The sequence below is a fragment of the Poecilia reticulata genome, chromosome 18, assembly GCF_904066995.2.
Source record: "Poecilia reticulata chromosome 18, P_reticulata-male-v2, whole genome shotgun sequence".
NCBI classification, from domain to species: Eukaryota; Metazoa; Chordata; class Actinopteri; order Cyprinodontiformes; family Poeciliidae; genus Poecilia; species Poecilia reticulata.
Window position 1 is genome coordinate 28,925,026 of NC_088847.1, and position 19,862 is coordinate 28,944,887.

The 19,862-nt window shown below is 38.1% G+C and overlaps 1 protein-coding gene across 3 annotated transcripts in view; it reads right to left on the reverse strand.

The window, feature by feature from the left end:
* Positions 1-3,480: 3,480 nt before the first annotated feature.
* Positions 3,481-19,862, reverse strand: part of LOC103480890 (uncharacterized) — a 134,285-nt gene continuing 117,903 nt past the window's right edge. Inside the window, exons 1-3 of one of the 3 annotated variants that reach the window (XM_081599250.1) lie at positions 18,497-18,775; positions 14,047-15,840; positions 3,481-5,814 (exon numbers count right to left, since the gene is read on the reverse strand). In XM_081599250.1, the coding sequence (XP_081455376.1) occupies positions 4,157-5,814; positions 14,047-15,840; positions 18,497-18,665 (3,621 nt within the window). In that variant the 5' untranslated portion in view covers positions 18,666-18,775 and the 3' untranslated portion in view covers positions 3,481-4,156. Of the gene's footprint in view, positions 6,178-12,170; positions 12,490-14,046; positions 15,841-18,496 lie in introns of those variants that run through there. The other 2 variants (XM_081599248.1, XM_081599247.1) reach the window with 2 other exon arrangements.

Below are 19,862 nucleotides of genomic sequence, written 5' to 3' on the forward strand. Positions count from 1 at the left end.
AAAGGGCAAAACAAAGACATGAGTGAAGGCGGTGACATCACAGGGCCATGAAACCACATTGCTCAGCCTTCCAGCAGAAGTCTAATAACATGTTATCGAGGAATGTCCTTGGGAGAGTTTAGCTACACAGCTGCAAGGATAACAGGAGGGGGTGAGGTGGGAAGGAGTGTTATGTTTTCATATCTTCAAGGAGATTGGAAACATGCAGCCCTTCCAAGGCCACACGGGGGAAGCCAATTCAAAAGCATAAAGTCTTAGGTTGGGTAGATTATGAATTTCAATCTTTCCTAAAGTCTCTCCGATACATCTCAGTTCCCAATTATCCAAATCAGTTTGGTCATTCTACTGAACAGAAACCAGCAACTTCTCCAAGATCAATTCCATCCGGTTAGTGAGTTTTAGAGTCCTCAGCAGAGCTGCGAGTCTCAGCAAGACTCACATCCAACCTGTGTCTCTGTCCACACCAACAGTTTGAGTGTTCAATTGTTCGGCCAAGTCAGTCACAAATATGTCGATGAGCCAGGAATCCAGAAACTCCAATATTATCCCTTTAGTAGCCAGGTTGTTCATAGATGTATGTATTCACGTAGCAGTTAAACTATTTTCAGATTTTCCAACCAAAAGAAAGTTTGAACAGTTTTTTTAAAGTGACTAAATAGAAAAATCAGCAGTTCTTCAACAGAATTGAGCAAAACGAACACAATGTAGACCAGTGCAAGATAGCGCAGAAATCCTGTTATCATGAATAAATCCAGGGTGAATCCCGCCAGGTGTCGTCCCTGCAGGACAAAACAGAGCAAGCATGGGCAGGGAGGAGAGGGAAAAAAGTGTCTGCCTTCACTAAGAGCAAGAGAGAAAAAACACAATCACAGTGAATCACTAGCAGATCTTTGTCCTGGCCTCACATCACTGGCTGCCTGTATATTTTAGGATTCATTTTAAGATTCTTGCTTGTTTTTAAATCACTGCATAATCTTGCCCCAGCTGACCTCTCTGAGCTTCTTCACCCCTACATGCCCAATCGGTCTCTCAGGTCCGCAGATCAGCTGCTCTTGGAGGTACCGAGATCAAGAAGGAAGTTCAGAGGGGACAGGGCTTCTCTGTCATGGGTCCTAAGTTATGGAACGACTTGCCTTTGCAGGTCACAGAGGCCCCTTCACTGTCCACTTTTAAAGCTCGTCTTAAAACCAGGGGTGAAAGTAAGGGGGTACGGCAGGGTACTGCGTATCCCTAAAAGATTTAGCGGGGATATGCAGTACCTGCAAGAGAGGGGAGTGGCCGTCTGCTGTAAAAAAAAAAAAAAAAAAATCAGTGGATTCACTGTTCAGCCGTGAGTGCTCCCAGTAATTAGCCGTGACTGATTAGTTTTTCAAGAACAATCTAAAACACGACTTAATCAGTTAATAAATAACTTGTTTCCCATTTCATAATGTTTCTGAATTGTTCGTGCTTTGCTAGAGCAGGGATGCAACACGTCGATCGCGAAAGGTTTTGAGTCGATCTCGGCATTAGGAGACAAACTGAACGCAGTCAGGACGCTGACAGCAGCACGTCCTCCTCTGATTGGCTTAAAACGTTCGTAACTTTATTAAAGAAAAACAACAAAAAAATCAACAAAACGTGTTCATATTAATGACCCAACAATAATAATAATCTCAGTGATTATTGTTTCAACAAGGTGTTGCACAATTCTGTGGTTTCGGTTCCATGCCAAAATAACTAGCAGAGCAGGAGTTTAAAATTAACTAATCAATCTCCGCTGTGTTCAGGCTGCGCTTATTAATAATCGCAAAAATAAATATCAAGCCTGCAAACCTAATATTGTAACGGACTGAATGTTTTTAACATAATCTCTGGTTGGCTTGTGGAGCGCAGGAGGTTGCTATGGCAACGGGTGTGCTTAAATAACAGTGAGACGGAGAATAAAAATGTGTGAGTGGTTTAGAGTTGATCACCTGTTAATGTTGTTTTATCTTTGTCTCAGCTCATCACATCCGCTGTAGTTTCTGAACGTTCAATAAACGACAAACTTGGACTAATTACCTTGTTCTTTGTGACTATAGTCAATCACAACAAACATCAAACACGGTAAATATGTTTCATTAAGTATTTAACAAAGAAATGGCTTCTACCGCGATAATTGTGTGAAATTAAATTGTCTAATATAAAAAAAAAGTTTGGTGCTGTCGGGCTCAGACTCTGAGAGGCTTTTCCTTTATCAAACAATTATTTTTTGCCTCTTATTTAGTGGAAATATTGATGTTGATGAGATTTTCTCCAAAATAATAACCTTTTTCAACCTTTGTAGCTCCACTGTTGAAAATGAGGAGCCAACATTCACAAATGACATTGAAATAAAATCCAGTCCAACATCTGGTTTGAGGTGATTCCTCTGGAACCTGTTGGAGGAAAATATCCCAACTTCAGAAGATGAGCTTTAACCTAACAGAGCTCTGTGGTTCCTCCTGTCAGTATGAGAGTCAGGGTGAGGAGGCGCCATGTTAGGAAGAGAAGTGGAAGCTGCAGGATCTTCAGAACAAACAGGTCATGATGCTGGGCTACTGATTATCCCTCTGTCTGGACACAAGACCAATAGAACCAGTTTAAAAGCTAAAATGAATGGTTATATACCAGATATGGAAAACTGGGATGTACTCTATGCTATGATGTTCAGAATTTAGGTCTCATGGCATCTCAGGGAGTCAACATTGCAGCCAGTGGGCTGAAGGAAATGCAGCTTTATATTGTAGTTATTCAAGAGCTACTCAGCTTTTCTATATATATATAGCAGTGGCTAGAACAGATCCCAGGAATAACATCAGCATCAGACATTTCAGTCCAGAAATGTACAGTTCTAGGCACAGCTAAGATACTGGATACTGGAGGAGAACCCTCAAGCTCCCAGGCCTCTGGTAGAGGACCCAAGCTTTTTGTGTTCATAGGAGCCTGCAGATGCATCAAGCTCAGAAAGAGGGAAACTAATTTGACTGAGGTCAACAAAACTGAAAAGGATCAGAAATCCAAAGCTCTTAACAACAGAAGGCTTTGGGCGAGTCGACTAATTTATGGACTTCTGACTTTTTTTTAAATATCCTTAGAATTTAAGAGATTTCTGGTTTGTTTTTGTCACATTACATTGTTGTAGATCGTCTGCAGTGTTATCTCTGGATACAGTAACTGAAAGATCCATGAAACGCTCATAAATATGCAGAATTAATAACTAATGAAAACAATACATTTGAGATTAGAATATGATATCAGTCTAATAGAAATACTTTTAATTTTGCAAAATGTAATGAATGAACTTTTAAAAAAACTGTCTTGAATTCTGATATTAAAGAAAGGAACGATCTTAATTTGTGTAAAAGAACTCATGTTTTACCGTTATTGCAAGGACCTTTAGATGCTTTACTTAAAGCTGACATAGAAAAATATGGCAACAGTTAATGACTATGACAATCACTGAATCATCCATCAATATTAATTCAAATCAACATTTATTAAAAATTACATTCTGCTCAAAATACTAGTGTACATTTTTAAACATTCCTTTTTAATATATTTTGCTTCTCATAGCAAAGCATACCAATGACAAAAAATTGGGAAAATAAAAAATTCTCTGTGGTTAGCTCTAAATCAAAATCTGACCAGATCAATTTTATTTTTGAGATTTTTTTCAAACAGTTCCATTTGTGGAAAAACAAGAACATTTCCCTGCTTTAATATGTAAAGTATTTAACATCCAGTCATACACGAAAACGTCAAAAATGTAAAAAAATAAACTCAATTATTCTACATGGTACAGAACTCCATGAAAACTGAAATGCACAGAAATGAATCCTGCTGAATGTATGGCCCTCTTTAAATTCAGTATTTAACAGGATACTGATGGGGATCTGAAGCACAAATAAGACTGAGAAGTAAAACAAAAAACTGGATTAAGAAGAACAAAGCTGGTAGGCAAAAGTAGACCTCAGTAGGCCTCACATACAGTGTCTGACCATTATCTTCGTCAGACACTGGAAGACACAGTCACAGTAAATCACTAGCAACCTCAAACAATCTGTTAACTTTAACATTTTCTACTTGCTGTTTACAATATCCGGCCAGATTTTGCATCAGATCTGATGCCAAATGGATCTGAGGTGTTTTGTTCCTAAAGTTCTTTGTCTGAGTGAGTCCTCATATGATGAATTAAACTACTTCTAGTGTTGCAACTCTTTCCACAAGTACCACAAGAAAAAGGCTTCTTGTCTGTATGAACGTTCAAGTGACGATCTAGAGTGTCTTTGTGAAAGAAACACTTTCCACAGGCCCCACAGGAAAAAGGCTTTTTACCTGCGTGAATCCTCATGTGCTTAGTTAAAGTCCCTCTTTCATGGTAACTCTTTCCACAGGTTCCACAAGAGAAAGGCTTATCACTTGTGTGATGTCTTATGTGATAAGCTAAAGCCTGTCTAGAAATGTAACTCTTCCCACAGGTCCCACAAGAGAAAGGCTTCTCACCTGTGTGAATTCGCATGTGCAGAGTTAAAGTCCTTTTTACACTGTAACTCTTTCCACAGGTCCCACAAGAGAAAGGCTTCTCACCTGTGTGAATTCTCATGTGAACATTGAAATAACTTTTTTGAGAGAAACTTTTTCCACAGGTCCCACAAGAAAAAGGCTTCTCCCCTGTGTGACATCTTATGTGATGAGTTAAAGTCTGTCTAGAAATGTAACTCTTCCCACAGGTCCCACAAGAGAAAGGCCTCTCACCTGTGTGAACTCGCATGTGCTGAGTTAAAGTCCTTCTTTCACTGTAACTCTTTCCACAGGTCCCACAAGAGAAAGGCCTCTCACCTGTGTGAATTAGCATGTGCTGAGTTAAAGTCTCTTTTTTACTGTAACTCTTTCCACAGGTCCCACAAGAGTAAGGCTTCTCACCTGTGTGAATTGTCATGTGAACATTTAAATGACTTTTTTGAGAGAAACTTTTTCCACATGTCCCACAAGAAAAAGGCTTCTCCCCTGTGTGAATTTGCATGTGCTTAGACAAAGTCCTTCTTTCACTGTAACTCTTTCCACAGGTCCCACAAGAAAAAGGCTTCTCCCCTGTGTGAACTCGCATGTGCTTAGTCAAAGTCCTTCTTTCACTGTAACTCTTTCCACAGGTCTCACAAGAAAAAGTTTTCTCACCTGTGTGAATTCTCATGTGAACATATACATAACTTTTTTGAGAGAAACTTTTTCCACAGGTCCCACAAGAAAAAGGCTTCACACCAGTGTGAATTCTCATGTGAACATTTAAATAACATTTTCGAGTAAAACTTTTTCCACACATCACACAAAAAAAAGGCTTCTCCCCTGTGTGACGTCTAATGTGACGAGTTAAAGTGTGTCTAGAAATGTAACTCTTCCCACAGGTCCCACAAGAGAAAGGCTTCTCACCTGTGTGAATTTGCATGTGCCGAGTTAAAGTGCCTCTTTGACTGCAACTCTTTCCACAGGTCCCACAAGAGAAAGGCCTCTCACCTGTGTGAATTCGCATGTGAACATTTAAATAACTTTTTTGAGAGAAACTTTTTCCACAGGCCCCACAAGAGAAAGGCTTCTCACATGTGTGGATTCGCATGTGCCGAGTTAAAGTCCCTCTTTCACTGTAACTCTTTCCACAGGTCCCACAAGAGAAAGGCCTCTCACCCGTGTGAATTCTCATGTGAACATTTAAATAACTTTTTTGAAAGAAACTTTTTCCACAAGTCCCACAAGAGAAAGGCTTCTCACCTGTGTGAGTTCTCATGTGATTTATTAAACTGGTCTTTTGTCTAAAACCTTTTCCACAGGTTGAACATATGAAAGGTTTTACTCCTGTGTGTGTTCTCATGTGTCTCGTCAAGTACCTGTTCTTAGTAATGGTTTTATCACAAACTTTACAAGAACATAAGTTTTGCCCCTGGTGAGCTTTCTTGTGCTTTTGTTTTGAAGTGTCAGTTCTGTCTTTCTGCTGTTTGGTTTTCTCATATTTCTCCTTTTGTTTCTGTTCTTTCTTTCTCTTTTTTCCTGGGTCTTCAGAATTGCTTCCTTCCTGATCCTGGTTCTCAGCTTCTGGAGACCCATGAGAGATGAGTTGGTTCCTTTGTTGTTCTGTTTCATTGAGAACCTTCTCCTCTTTACACACACAATGTTGTGAGAGATCTGAACACAAAGAAAAAAACAAGGAATCCTTCACTTTAACCTTGATGCATCAAAACAGGATTTTCTTGGGTTATTATAAAATTACAATCTTACAAGAATGAACATTAATTAAATCAATGAGGTTCTTCTGATCATACTGGAACTAGATGCGAGTCAAAATAAGATATTATGGACCTCCAGGTGAGCAAACAAGATAGCGATAGCTTAACCTGGTGACTTCCTGACAAATATTACAAAATGTTGTCTTCCTCCATGTAGCTACAGGATATATCACATTAAAAAGTGACATAAAATGCCTAAAGAAAAACATTAAAGGGTTTTTAATCTCAACCATTGATATTGTCAGACATTGCTCCACTCACACACTCATCACAAACTTTAAAAATACGACTAAATCTCAACCATTACTTTCCTACGATTTGCAGCAGAATTGGTAACAGTGGGTGATTGTTGTTAACCGCGAACATGAAGAAAATAATGACAAAATGATCCTATTGACAATATTTGGCATGAATATTGGACAATTTGGAAGATTAAATATGAAAGGTGAAAATGGACAATTATAAAATTGTTTTTTAATCCACAATTCATTAAATAATTCATTACATTATTAAAATGTACATTTAACACTCAATCAAGATATTTAATAAATAATTATTTAATTATCTGTTGGTGTTGTTATTATGATTATTATTATAATTTCCTGGTTGCAGTTCCTGCTGTATCACCATGAAATGACATTTTGATTTTTTATGCATGACTTGTAACTTTGTTCACTGAACTCGTTGGTTCAGTGGTTCACCAGTAACCAAGAAAACAGTGGTTACTGCGTTCTTGTGAATTAAAAAAAAGACATCTGATCTCAGTCTCCCTATATCACTTCACCAAAGTGACTCTTTAACCTGTCTATCACTATTACCGATGTAACAGTGATGGGTTAATACGTACAAGCCCGCTAGACTTGTAATAGGTACCGGAAATCAAATTTTTTTCTTTAAATTTTTTGTGCTATGAATGCATTTTCCTATTAAGTGTATTACCAGAAAAGAGCAGAAAATATTTCAGCCCATTATCTTAACAGTTTTTGAGATTTTGGGGGATAGGTGTACCTTGCCACAAACCCACCTTTGAGTAGAAAAAGATGGGGCTTTTGAAAGCCGATTACTTATAAAATAAATCAATTTGACACTTGTTTGTAATGACATTCTTTAAATATATACAAATCATATTGAAAAACATGAATGTGTACAGTATAAATAGCTTATTTTTCAAATTAAGGTTCTTTAAAAAAATGTCATTTTGAAAACTAAAAAAATGGCATATTTGGGAAACCATATTAAAAAATATATGTTGAAACCAAGCCCCAAAAGTTATTTTAACAGGCTCTTGTAGGGGTCTGGTACTGTTCAATAAAGATTTATTAGGCCGCAAAACTGCTTCCAAATCTAATTTGACCGATGGAAAAAGATTTCAAATATCGACAAATTTAAGTATTTTTGACCACTCCCCAAACTTGTATTTTTCCATCAGATTTCAATAAAACTGCTGATAAATTAAGCTGCTGGATAACATAAAGGCATGTATTTTAATAGTTTCCTTGATATTGCTGGTAGGAAATAGGGATTATTTCTTTGTTTTTAAACAAAATCTAAATTTAAAGAATTTTTCACTTGCACCAAAATGTTGTTTTTTTTATGCATTTCATAGAAACTTCCTTGCTAGATGTCAAACATTAACATAGCGGAAACTGTATCAGATGAGTGATTTTAACAGAGGGGGAATGGTATCTCATGGCCATAAATCACCCATTATATACCGTTCCCCCCGTTTTACAGTGGGGGAACGGTATCTGATGGGTGAAATATGACCATCAGATACCGTTCCCCCACTTTAAAACAGGGGGAACGGTATCTGATGGGTAATATTGAGCATTAAAATGCATTGCCGTTTTTAATTCATATAGCACTTTTTATCTATCTATCCATCAACAGATAGAGCTGTGTATATATATAAATATATGTATATTTTAGAGATGTGCCGATCAGGTTTTTTCCTGCCGATACCGATCACCCATGAGGGCTGATCACCAATACTGATCACATAATTATTATTTATTTTTTATCATAAACACTACCGGTTACATTATGTGGAAAAAGGAACCATGAATTCACCTTAATTTAGACAAAAACTTGTTTTTAATAACTTTTTCCAAGAAGAAAACTAAACTAAACAGGCATTGTGCAAATTGTACTGCTATCGGTAATACTATCTTTAACAGACTGAAAACATATGGAGGCACTGAAGAGGCTAAATAATGCAAAGAGCCAAAATAAAACCTCTCAACATTGCCAAAAAATTCAAGTATAAAAGTTAACAGTCAAAGGCAAATACAGGATCCATTACAAAAAACAATCCTGAGTTACAGAATGAAAACTTCCTGATAGCATGGCGGCTAGCTGATTACTGCTAGTTCTGAGTGGCTGTGAGAGTCACTACCAGGTGGAGCAGAAGCGGCGCTCCGTCTGTGAAATATTACTACCTGTAGCGTAGCAGCGGTTCAACAGCGAGAGCAGAACCAGCGTCTTACATCGCAGCTCGAAGACTTAAATAATTTTGCGGGTTATTTGTTTAGCTTTCTGACCGTCATGCTAATCCGGGTGAGTGTTTGTAGCTGTGCGCTGCTTTACCTGCTATCTGATCCTCCATATGTCTTTTTTACTGCAGTGAGCCTTGATGTAGCCAAACTCTGTCAAGTATGGCATTGTTTTTATGTCATATTAGATTTGTCGTGATGATGCATTTCGACCTGCTTCACCCCACGAGCTTTAATTTTTCCACCGCAACACGCAAACGTCCCCATTCACTCAGTGCGTTATAGTGCCACATCGCTTAGGATTTGTTGCTGCGCGTTTGCGCAGTGTGAAGGAAAGAGGAGACCAGCTGCACAGGCAGGCTGAGAAATGAGATGCAGGTGATCGGTATCGGCAACAAGAGCCAATGATCGCCGATCACCGATCATGCACTTTTTCACGAAAATCGGCCCGATTGTGATCGGTGACCGATCAATCGGCACACCTCTAATATATATATGTACTGCTCAAAAAAATAAAGGGAACACTTAAGTGTTTAAGTGTTCCCTTAAACACTTAAGTGAACACTTAAGTGTTCACTTAATATTATATATATAATGTTATATATATTATAATATATATAACATTATAATGTTATATATATTATAATATTTAATTATTATAATATATATAACATATATATTTATTATTATTATTAGTTTCACCCAAAAACATGAGGAAAGTGTGAACTTTGCAGAAGCATGTTGTTTGAGCTTTCACGGTGTCTGTAGTTCCCCAGATAAACGCGCCAAACAAGCGCGTGCTTTCTCAGTGCTCATCATGACCACGCGCGTATTTTGCTTCGTGGGCAGGGCGGAGCGAGCTGCGTGAAGCTGACACCCCACCCATGTCAAAAAATCCAGCAAATAGTCTGAATGGTTAGTGCTCCGTTTGTGCAGGTTTGTGCCGTTAAAATTTTCGTTTGTGCAGCTTTGGTTTCTGAGATATTAAACATTATTTTTTAGGTCATCTAGAGTTCACCATCCCCCCATATCGCTCCAAATCAAACCAAAGTGGGCTAGTTCATTAGTGCTCCGTTTGTGCAGGTTTGTGCTGTTAAAATTTTCGTTTGTGCAGTTTTGGTTTCTGAGATATTAAACATTATTTTTTAGGTCATCTAGAGTTCACCATGCTAGTTGCTTGAGCAAAGTTTTTGCCGAGTAAAACGGAAATGTGTCATTATTTCAAAGTTCATCCAAGTAATGTACTTAATATTTAGTAAATATATTTTCAATGCAACGACTTTCATTTCATCCAATTTCTTACATTAAATGTGAATGGGCTTCAAGGATTTTGAAAAGCTCCACATGTTTTGCGAACTTTGACATAGTTCTCACACAACTGGGATTGGCTCCACCCACACTGTAGTGAGCCCCCACCACCCCCGATCTTGTTTTGGCGGCAGAGCAAGTGTAATTTCAACCTCTCGTTAATATTCTAGCGGTCTCAAATCGTTTTGAATAAGTCATTTTTGGAATTTTTTCAACCCCGATTTTGATTTTTGAACAAGGTAAAATCAAATTAATGCTCAACTAGCAAATTGGCCTTTATAGGCTCATGTAATTTTTTTACACGTTTGCTGCATAATCAGCAGACAGTACATCAACAATGTGAATATAATTCTTCAGACCACCTCCGAGATCAAAGCACAGTTGAACAGGTTATACACATTACGTTAGGGTCAGGCTGCATGTCCTTTATTAGCAGGATTCAATTATTGTGGAGAGAACGCTACGTTCGTGAAAAAACATTGCTATCTTAAAACATTTCTTGAAATGAGACACATTTTTCTTGTTCTAAGTCTTTATTGAAGTTCAAAACAAAATGTACACATTGTACAACAGCTGAGAATCTGAAGAATTAAAAGAAGTAGCCCACACTTAGGTTTGATTTGGAACATGATAGGGTGACGGTGACGTCATCGGCCAAAATTATAACTTTTAATATCTCAGAAACCAAAACTGCACAAACGAAAATTTTAACGGCACAAACCTGCACAAACGGAGCACTAACGAATTAGCCCACTTTGGTTTGTTTTGGAGTGATATGGGGGGATGGTGAACTCTAGATGACCTAAAAAATAATGTTTAATATCTCAGAAACCAAAACTGCACAAACGAAAATTTTAACGGCACAAACCTGCACAAACGGAGCACTAACCATTCAGACTATTTGCTGGATTTTTTGACGTGGGTGGGGTGTCAGCTTCACACAGCTGGCGGAGCTGCAAAATAGATACGATTCCCGCAGAGGGAACCGTATCTGATGGGGAAACGCGGATTGACGCAACACCGGCCCTCGAGGCCTGGAGTTGCCCATGCTATGTCAATCCGCGATACGGTTCCCCTTGCGTCTTCTTGCTGCTCCGCCCCGCCCACGCGGCAAAATACGCGCGTGCTCTTGATGAGCACTGAGAAAGCACGCGCATAGGGAACTACGGACACCGTGAAAGCTCAAACAATGTTTCGGCAAAGTTGTCACTTTCTTCACGTTTTTGTGGGAAACCAATAATAATAATACTAATAACAATAATAATAAAAATAATAATAATGATAAATACATATATGTCACATATAATTATTATAAATGTATATATGTTTAATTATATATATATATATATAAACAGGGCAATGCATTTTAATGCTCGATATTACCCATCAGATACCGTGCCCCCACTGTAAAACAAGGGGAACGGTATCTGATGGGTAATATCGAGCATTAAAATACATTGCCCTGTTTTTATTTCATAAATATATATAACTAAACATATATATACATTTATAATAATTATAATATCTATGTGACATATTTGTATTTATCATCACTTATTTATTACTATTATTATTGTTGTTGTTATTATTAGTTTCCCGCTAAAACGTGAAGGAAGTGACAACTTTGCCAAAACATGTTGTTTGAGCTTTCACGGTGTCCGTAGTTCCCCAGATAAGCGCGCCGAACAAGCGCGTGCTATCTCAGTGCTCATCACGAGCACGCGCGTACTGCAACCCAGATGCAAAAAAGTGGTCAAATCAACCTTTATTAAAGTTTCACAAATCACAAACATGGTTATAAATATTCTGCTATAGCAGCAGAATAATCCAGTCCAGGTTTGAAGAGTCTAGGTGTTGTAGTTTTTAAACTAGCGTCGATTAAAAATGCGGAAGGTAGTGAAAAATTAGGTCCAATGGCCCGTCAGCCATTTCCCGAATTGGAACTAGAATTGAAAAAAAACTTCAGCTTCGTGTTTTTTAGTTTACTGTAAAAGCTCTTTGAGTTCAGCATTCCTTAACCAGTCTGCAACTCTTTAATATCTCCAACTTTATTCAACCTGTATCATCAGTAAAACATGAAGGTGTTTCGTACCTATCCGGTGTAAGATGATCTTCGGTATCCTGGTAAAATCCATCAGTCTGCGCTGATCCTCCATCTCTTCCTCGATCTTGACGTTGATTTCTTTCAACTCTGTCAATGTTTCTCCAGCAGGAGTTTCCTGCTCGTTGATAAACTCTCTCTGAGGCTGAAATGAAGACATTTTCACTGAAAACATGGAAATATTTACCTAAAACACCAAACCTGTTTTCACACTGTTCTCTAACAAAAGAAAAGCTAATGCTACCTCGTGTGCTCTTGAGATTTACCGTGTGTTTCACTTTGACTGTCCCGAAGAAAATGTGAACGATTTTTAGTTCCCCCTTAAATTTTCCGCCTTGAGTCTTCTCTTAACCTACAACTAAATTAAATATTTTAGAATATTAATGAAAGTTTAATTTATTTCTGCGAGTGAAAAACAGTACATAAAATGATTATACACAAACTGATGTTTCCAAGCCTTTTGTTTTTGTTAATTATGAGGATTTTCTGTGGAGACATATTTTAACACGTCTCCACATGCGGAAACCTTTATGTGTATAAGTGTAGACTTGGAGTTAATTATCAAAAAATATTTTTAATCTTATAAAAGAACCGTATTGGAAAATATATTTTAATTTCTTGTGATTTATCTCGTCAGTTTGTAACACAGAGCCCAGTGTCATTATATAGAGTTGTAGTTTTGTAGGCTGGGATTCAGCTTTAAAATTAAGCAGAGTGACTACAGATATTTTAGAATCAAGAGGCGGATTTTAGTGCTGAAATCACAATCTGATCTTCCACTGCTGATCCTCCCTCCTCCAGGTGAGGAGAGACATTTCAATAAGATAAATATACAATTTAACCAGCATGAGGCATTAACATTTATTTAAAATGAAACATCAAATCTTTTTGTAGATATCCAGTGGGCATCCATCATGTAGGTCAGGAATCTGTGAACATTTTACACCAAAGATGTGGCAAGTATCAGATCTACAGACTCATTCAATAAATTAGAATATTACTTAAAAACCCATTTATTTCAGAAACTTTAACTAAGTACAAAATTATATGCATTAATAACACATAGATGGATGTTTGAAACCCTTTATTTCTCTTGAATATGATGGTTTTCTATTTACAGGTAAAGGAAACAACATTTAAAATTACAACATAAACCACTAAAAACATTCATCCATTATCCATTATCACAGTGGGGCCACAAGGGGAAATAGAGTTTAGCATTTTTAACAGTGAGCCCCTCTTTAACTTCAGTATCTGATGGGACACTGATGGGGATCTTATAGGAACCACAACTAGTTATAAAAATAGACCTTATTTGGGTAATACTCATCTTAGATGTAAAAACAACACTGTGATAGTACTGTAGGTTACTTCTTGTGTTTACTCTGAATGCTCCAGTACAGAATGGCCCTCATGACGTCATCAACCCGTCAGAGAAAAAATGGCGACCTCCGTGGGTGAAAAATAAAAGATGAATGTGGCGCTTTTTGGCGTGTCACATCAGCAATATTTAAGATAATAGAAAAATTACAACATATTTAGGTCAACATGTTCAACTAGTCCTGGATCATTTCAAGTACAAATACGACTGAGAAGTAAAATAAAAAACTGGACTAAAAAAACAAGTTGGCAGCAAAAGTAGACCTCAGGTTTATCTTGATCGGACACTGAAAGACACAGTCACAGTGAATCACTAACAGCCTGCGAGGCCCTGTTGACTTGAACATTTTCTAATTGCTGAGTAAATATTCAGACCAAATTTTCCATTGGATCAGATGCCAAAATGGATCTGAGGTGATTCAGCTCTCAAGCTTCTCTTCTAAGTGAGTCATCATGTGATAAGTTAAACTACTTCTATTTCTATAACTCTTTCCACATGTCCCACATGAGAAAGGCTTCTCACCCGTATGAATCCTCATGTGATCAAGTAATTGTGATTTCCTCCTGAAACTTTTTCGACAATTCTCACATGAGAAAGGCTTCTCACCCGTATGAATCCTCATGTGATCAATTAATTGTGATTTCCTCCTGAAACCTTTTCGACAATTCTCACATGAGAAAGGTTTTTCACCTGTGTGGATTTTCATATGACTATTTAAAGTATCTTTTCGAGAGAAACCTTTTCCACAGGTCCCACAAGAGAAAGTCTTCTCACCTTTATGAGTCGTCATGTGACAAAGTAAATGTGATTTGATCCTGAAGCCTTTTCCACAGGTTCCACATGAGAAAGGTTTTTCACCTGTGTGGATTTTCATATGACTATTTAAAGTATCTTTTCGAGAGAAACCTTTTCCACAGGTCCCACAAGAGAAAGTCTTCTCACCTTTATGAGTCGTCATGTGACAAAGTAAATGTGATTTGATCTTGAAGCCTTTTCCACAGGTTCCACATGAGAAAGGTTTCTCCCCTGTGTGACCTTTCAAATGATCATTTAAATGTTCTTTTAGAGAGAAACTTTTTCCACAGTTCCCACATGAGAAAGGTTTCTCACCTGTGTGAATTCTCATGTGATGAGTTAAAGTCTTTCTTTCACTGTAACTCTTTGCACAGGTCCCACAGGAAAAAGGCTTCTCACCTGTGTGAACTTTTAAATGATCATTTAAATGTTCTTTTCGAGAGAAACTTTTTCCACAGTTCCCACAAGAGAAAGGCTTCTCACCTGTGTGAATTCTCATGTGACGATTTAAAGTCCTTCTTTCACTCCAACACTTTCCACAGGTCCCACAGGAAAAAGGCTTCTCACCTGTATGAACTTTTATATGATCATTTAAAGTGTCTTTTCGAGAGAAACTTTTTCCACAGGTCCTACAAGAGAAAAGCTTCTGGGCCATGTGAATTGTCATGTGACGATTTAAAGCCCTTTTATCACTATATCTCTTTCCACAGTTTCTACAAGAGAAAGGCATCTGGCCCGTGTGAATTGTCATGTGACCAGTTAAAGCCCTTTTTTCACTATATTTCTTTCCACAGTTTCCACAAGAGAAAGGCTTCTCACCTGTATGAATTCTCAAGTGAACATTTAAATTGCTTTTTTGAGAGAAACCTTTTCCACAGATTCCACAGGAGAAAGGTTTCTCACTTGTGTGAATTCTCATGTGAAAAACTAAACCAGCCTTTTGCCTAACATTTTTTCCACAGGTTGAACATGTGAAAGGCTTTTGTCCTGTGTGAGTTATCATGTGACTCAAGTATCTGTATTTAGAAAAGGTTTTATCACAAATTTTACAAGAATATGATTTTTGCCCTGGGTGAGCTTTCTTGTGCTTTTGTTTTTCAGTGTCAGTTCTGCCTTTCTGCTGTTTGGTTTTCTCATATTTCTCCTTTTGTTTCTGTTCTTTGTCTCTCTTTTTTCCTGGGTCCTCAGAATTGCTTCCTTCCTGATCCTGGTTCTCATCCTCAGCAGAACCATGAGAGATGAGTTGGTTCCTCTGTGGTTCTGATTCATTGTGGATTCTTTGCACATTAGGAGGATTCACCAAAATGTCATCAGTCTCCTCTTTCACCACAAGCTGCTCTTCATCCTGACTGATGCAGAGTGGCTTCTCTTCCTCTTTGAACTCTTGATGTTCTGGTTCTTCTTTATCTGAACTGGACTTCCTGTCCTGGTAGCTGAATTCATTCAGAACCTCCTCCTCTTTACACACCCAGCACTGTGAGAGATCTGCACAAAAAGACAAAACAAAAGCTTTTAAATACGAGTAAGAAAATGATTCCTTCACTTTCAAGGTTTCCCCCAGTGTATTATAAGCCTGGCGGCCCGCCATGCTTCACTAGCCTGGCCGCCAGGCTAAGCGTTGCTTGTTTACATTTCTAGGGAAAAAAAAAAATCTTTTATTTATTTTTTTAAAGCCGGGCTGCAAGCGTCTTTAAAGCGTCAGATTTATTCCTGAAGGATAGGCTTATAATAGATAGGTAAATGCATTTAAACCTGACAGTGTGCGGACCAATCACACAGCTGGCGCCTTTGCGCTTTGCCTCGCGCGCTGCCGCTGCTTTACCTCAGCGCGAATCACGCGCGCCTCCTTTCACTCATACTGGACACAGGCTGACCTGTATGGATATTTACATAAACCTACTGTGAGGAATTATGATCCTTTGGAGAACTCTAGGTAAGAGTTGAAAACCCGCCGCGTTAGCTCTGGTTGCGCAGCTCTGTGTGAACCGTAGGAATAACTTGTAGCAAATTCAGAGGTCGCGTTATGGAGTGGTGAGAATGATCTATCTTTGAGAACAAACTTTACATCTCAACACGCTGCCCAGCGTGTAGCTCTCTGTCTGTCTTCCTTGTAAAGTTTATGTCTGTGGTCCCGGTTGGCCGGAGTGTTTGTGGATAATTAACCTGAGCTAACCTGATCATGCAGGTTCAGCCCGGTGAGGAGCTTCAACGCTCTCCTCAGAGTCACTCATCACGCTGATTTTATATTATTTTAGGGGTTTTTTTTGTATTATTTGGAGCCGCTGACTTAATTTGGAGTAAACAGAAGTGAAAATTTGTTGTTTTTAGACTAGTTGTGGGTTTAAATAGCATTTCACTGGAGATTTTTTCCCGTAACATATAATTACACAGTAATACTTTTACATTTCTTGTCAACTTATTATCTTTTAATACAAAAACACGGTGGACCGCCTCAACGCCCCGACCACCGGGCTTAGCAAGTTTTCTGGGGGAATTTTTTTTCACAGTTTTTTTTTCACAGTTTTTCTCCAACAGAGGTGGATAGACTGCAGGGTTTCCCCCAGAAAACTTCCCAAGCCCGATGGTCGGGGCGCCGAGGCACTCCACTGTGTTTTTGTATTAAAACTGCGATTTAATTCAATGCTGCTAATGCGGCTTTAGTAGCTCTTCAATTTCATGTCGAGTAAAGCATGGCGGGCCGCCAGGCTTATATGTGGTACATGTGGTGATCACACCGTATACGTCAGTTTGTGCTACATGTATGACAATCTGACAGAACACCAGCATCGTTCAAGGACCTGGACACGAGTTCCAGGAGTCAGCAGCTCTGAATTCGGACGGGTCCAACCTTCACCAGTTGTTCACACCCCAACTTCAGTGTAACTTGTGTTGCTAAGCAACTGTGACAGCATGAAGCACAGAGCAGCGAATGGAGCCCAATGTTTTGCTACGTTTTGGTGAATTTATTTAATTACAGAGGAACTCTAGCATTTCTACCATCATTTCATCTGTGTTATATCTCAGGCTAATTATGTTCATGTAAAAAAAAAGTTTAATTATTCTATTATTATGGAGCTCAATGGGTTTTGGCTGGATGTTTGTGTTGCACAACGCTCTCACTTCTGCCAATAAGGAATGCTAAGCATCTTAGGAGTGTGACGACCAGAGGCCAGCAGAAGCTCTGCCAAGAAAGAGACAAAGTGTCAAAATGTGGGATCACTTTAAGCTAAAGCTCACTTTCTACATCAGTCGTTTCTGTTCTGTCCTTCCAACCAGCTTCCAAGCTTGGATAATAATAAAAATCTCTATTCTCCGTGTCCCTCCTGAAGATGGCTTTCGATTGCAGCTTCTGATTTGGAAATAACTGAAGGGAGATTATTACAGAACGAAAGCTTCGTCAATCATAGCGCAGGCCAAGATCTCTTTACTCTTTACTGAACAAATACCAGCAACAACTATTCGTAATCTAGCAACTGAAATCAACAAAAGGCAAGATAGTGACAAAAGACAAAACTGTATCCTGTTAAGCATTCTTCAAAATAAAAAACTTCCTCTCACAAAATTAATTTTTTTCTTATGTTTCACTTCACTTCACTTTTTTGTAATTATGCACAAACAAGTTAAATTCAATGAATAATAATCATGCACAACATATAAGTGTAAAGAAGCCACAACACTGATCTAATTTTCACGACATTCAGCGTCTCTAATCTGTTCTGCCTTACAAATGAAGATACTAGACGTTCAAACCCGGACTAGATCGTCCAGGTTTCATTGTCGCTCCAGCTATTGGAGACAAAAAGGAGTGAAAAGGTGAAAGGTCAGAATATTAGCAAATAATGCAAACGTGACAGGAGTTCAGTTCTAATGTGCTCCAGATGCAAAAAGTTTTTAAATTGATCATTTTTGAAGTTTCAACAATTCAAATAAATGTTTTGCAAATCACAAACTAGGTTTGTAATATTATGGACGTGTAGCTGTTGTGATGAACAGTAAACACTTCAGGTCAAAGTGGATCATTCTATTTAATATTTACAATTTGAGCGGATTCTTTAAACAGGTTTCCAAATACAGCGACCCTTTACCTGTCTCTAACTCTCTTTAACCTGACCAATCAGAAAAACGTGAAGGTGTTTCGTACCTATCCGGTGTAAGATGATCTTCGGTATCCTGGTAAAATCCAGCAATCTGCGCTGATCCTCCATCTCTTCCTCGATCTTGACGTTGATTTCTTTAAAATCTGTCAATGTTTCTTCAGCAGGAGTTTCCTGCTCGTTCATAAACTCTCTCTGAGGCTGAACTGAAGACATTTTTACTGAAAACACAGAAATATTTACCTAAAACACCAAACCTGTTTTCAAACTACCCTCTAAGGAGCTAATGCCACGTTTTGTGGTCCGTAACTTTCCGTGTGTTTCACTTTGGCTGTACTGAAGAAACTGTAAATGATTTTTAGTTCCGCCTTAAATGTTCCGCTTTGAGCCTCCTCTCAAGTTTCAATTATATTAAATATCTTACATTAATAAAAGGTTCATATATTTCAGTGAGTGAAACACAGTATTTAGAGTAATTACACCCACACGGAAGGTTACAAGCATTTTTGTTAATTATGAGGATTTTCTGAAGCTAATGGAAGCCTGGCATTTATAATTAGAATGATTTATAGTGAAAAAAATTACTCAAGAAATGTGAGCCTGGAGTTGGGATTAAATTGTATCTAATCTTACAAAAGATCTATATTGGAATGTATAATACAAAAAATGAGTATGATTTTTTTCAGTTTGTAAAACAGTCTAATATTATATCAGGTTGTAGTTTTGTAGGTTGTGATTCAGTTTTAAAGTTAAACATTGAGTAACTACATGTATTTTAGAAGACCACAAAAATTTCTTGTTTTGACTTGAAAAGATTGCAAATAATTGACTAAATGTGAAAAAGGTTAATGCTGCCAAGTAACAGTCAAAACATGAAAGGCCACAAAAACAATTAAAGTATTTTATTTATATCATTATATGCAGTATCTGACGAAGGAGATGCTATTAATGACCCACTTACAAACATACAAGAAAATGTGAAAATACTAAATAACAGAGGAAACACTGTGACACCTCTCAAAGGAACAAAATATGTTTAACTAAAGCTCCTCCCTGCTAAGAAACAAGTCATCTTGCATCTGTATAAAATATTAGTTGTGGACCTGATTTCATCGCAGAACCTAAATGTCTTCATGTCACAAGACTCCCATGTCTTTAACATCTATTTCACAACATGTGTCACATTAATCTGGTTCTGTCCAGTTTCTCTGTTTTCCAGACTCAATATGTCGGGAACCTTTCAGGCGATCAGAACTTGTTGACTGGAACAAACAGTTGGAGGGTTTATAGAAACTGGTGATGAGTTTCTGTTGAATGATTCGCCTCCAGCAGCAACAACCACATCATGTCTCCCCCTGCAGGCCTGACAGAGAAGCACCTTCATGCTGCCACCTGCTGACAAGAGCCTGATAC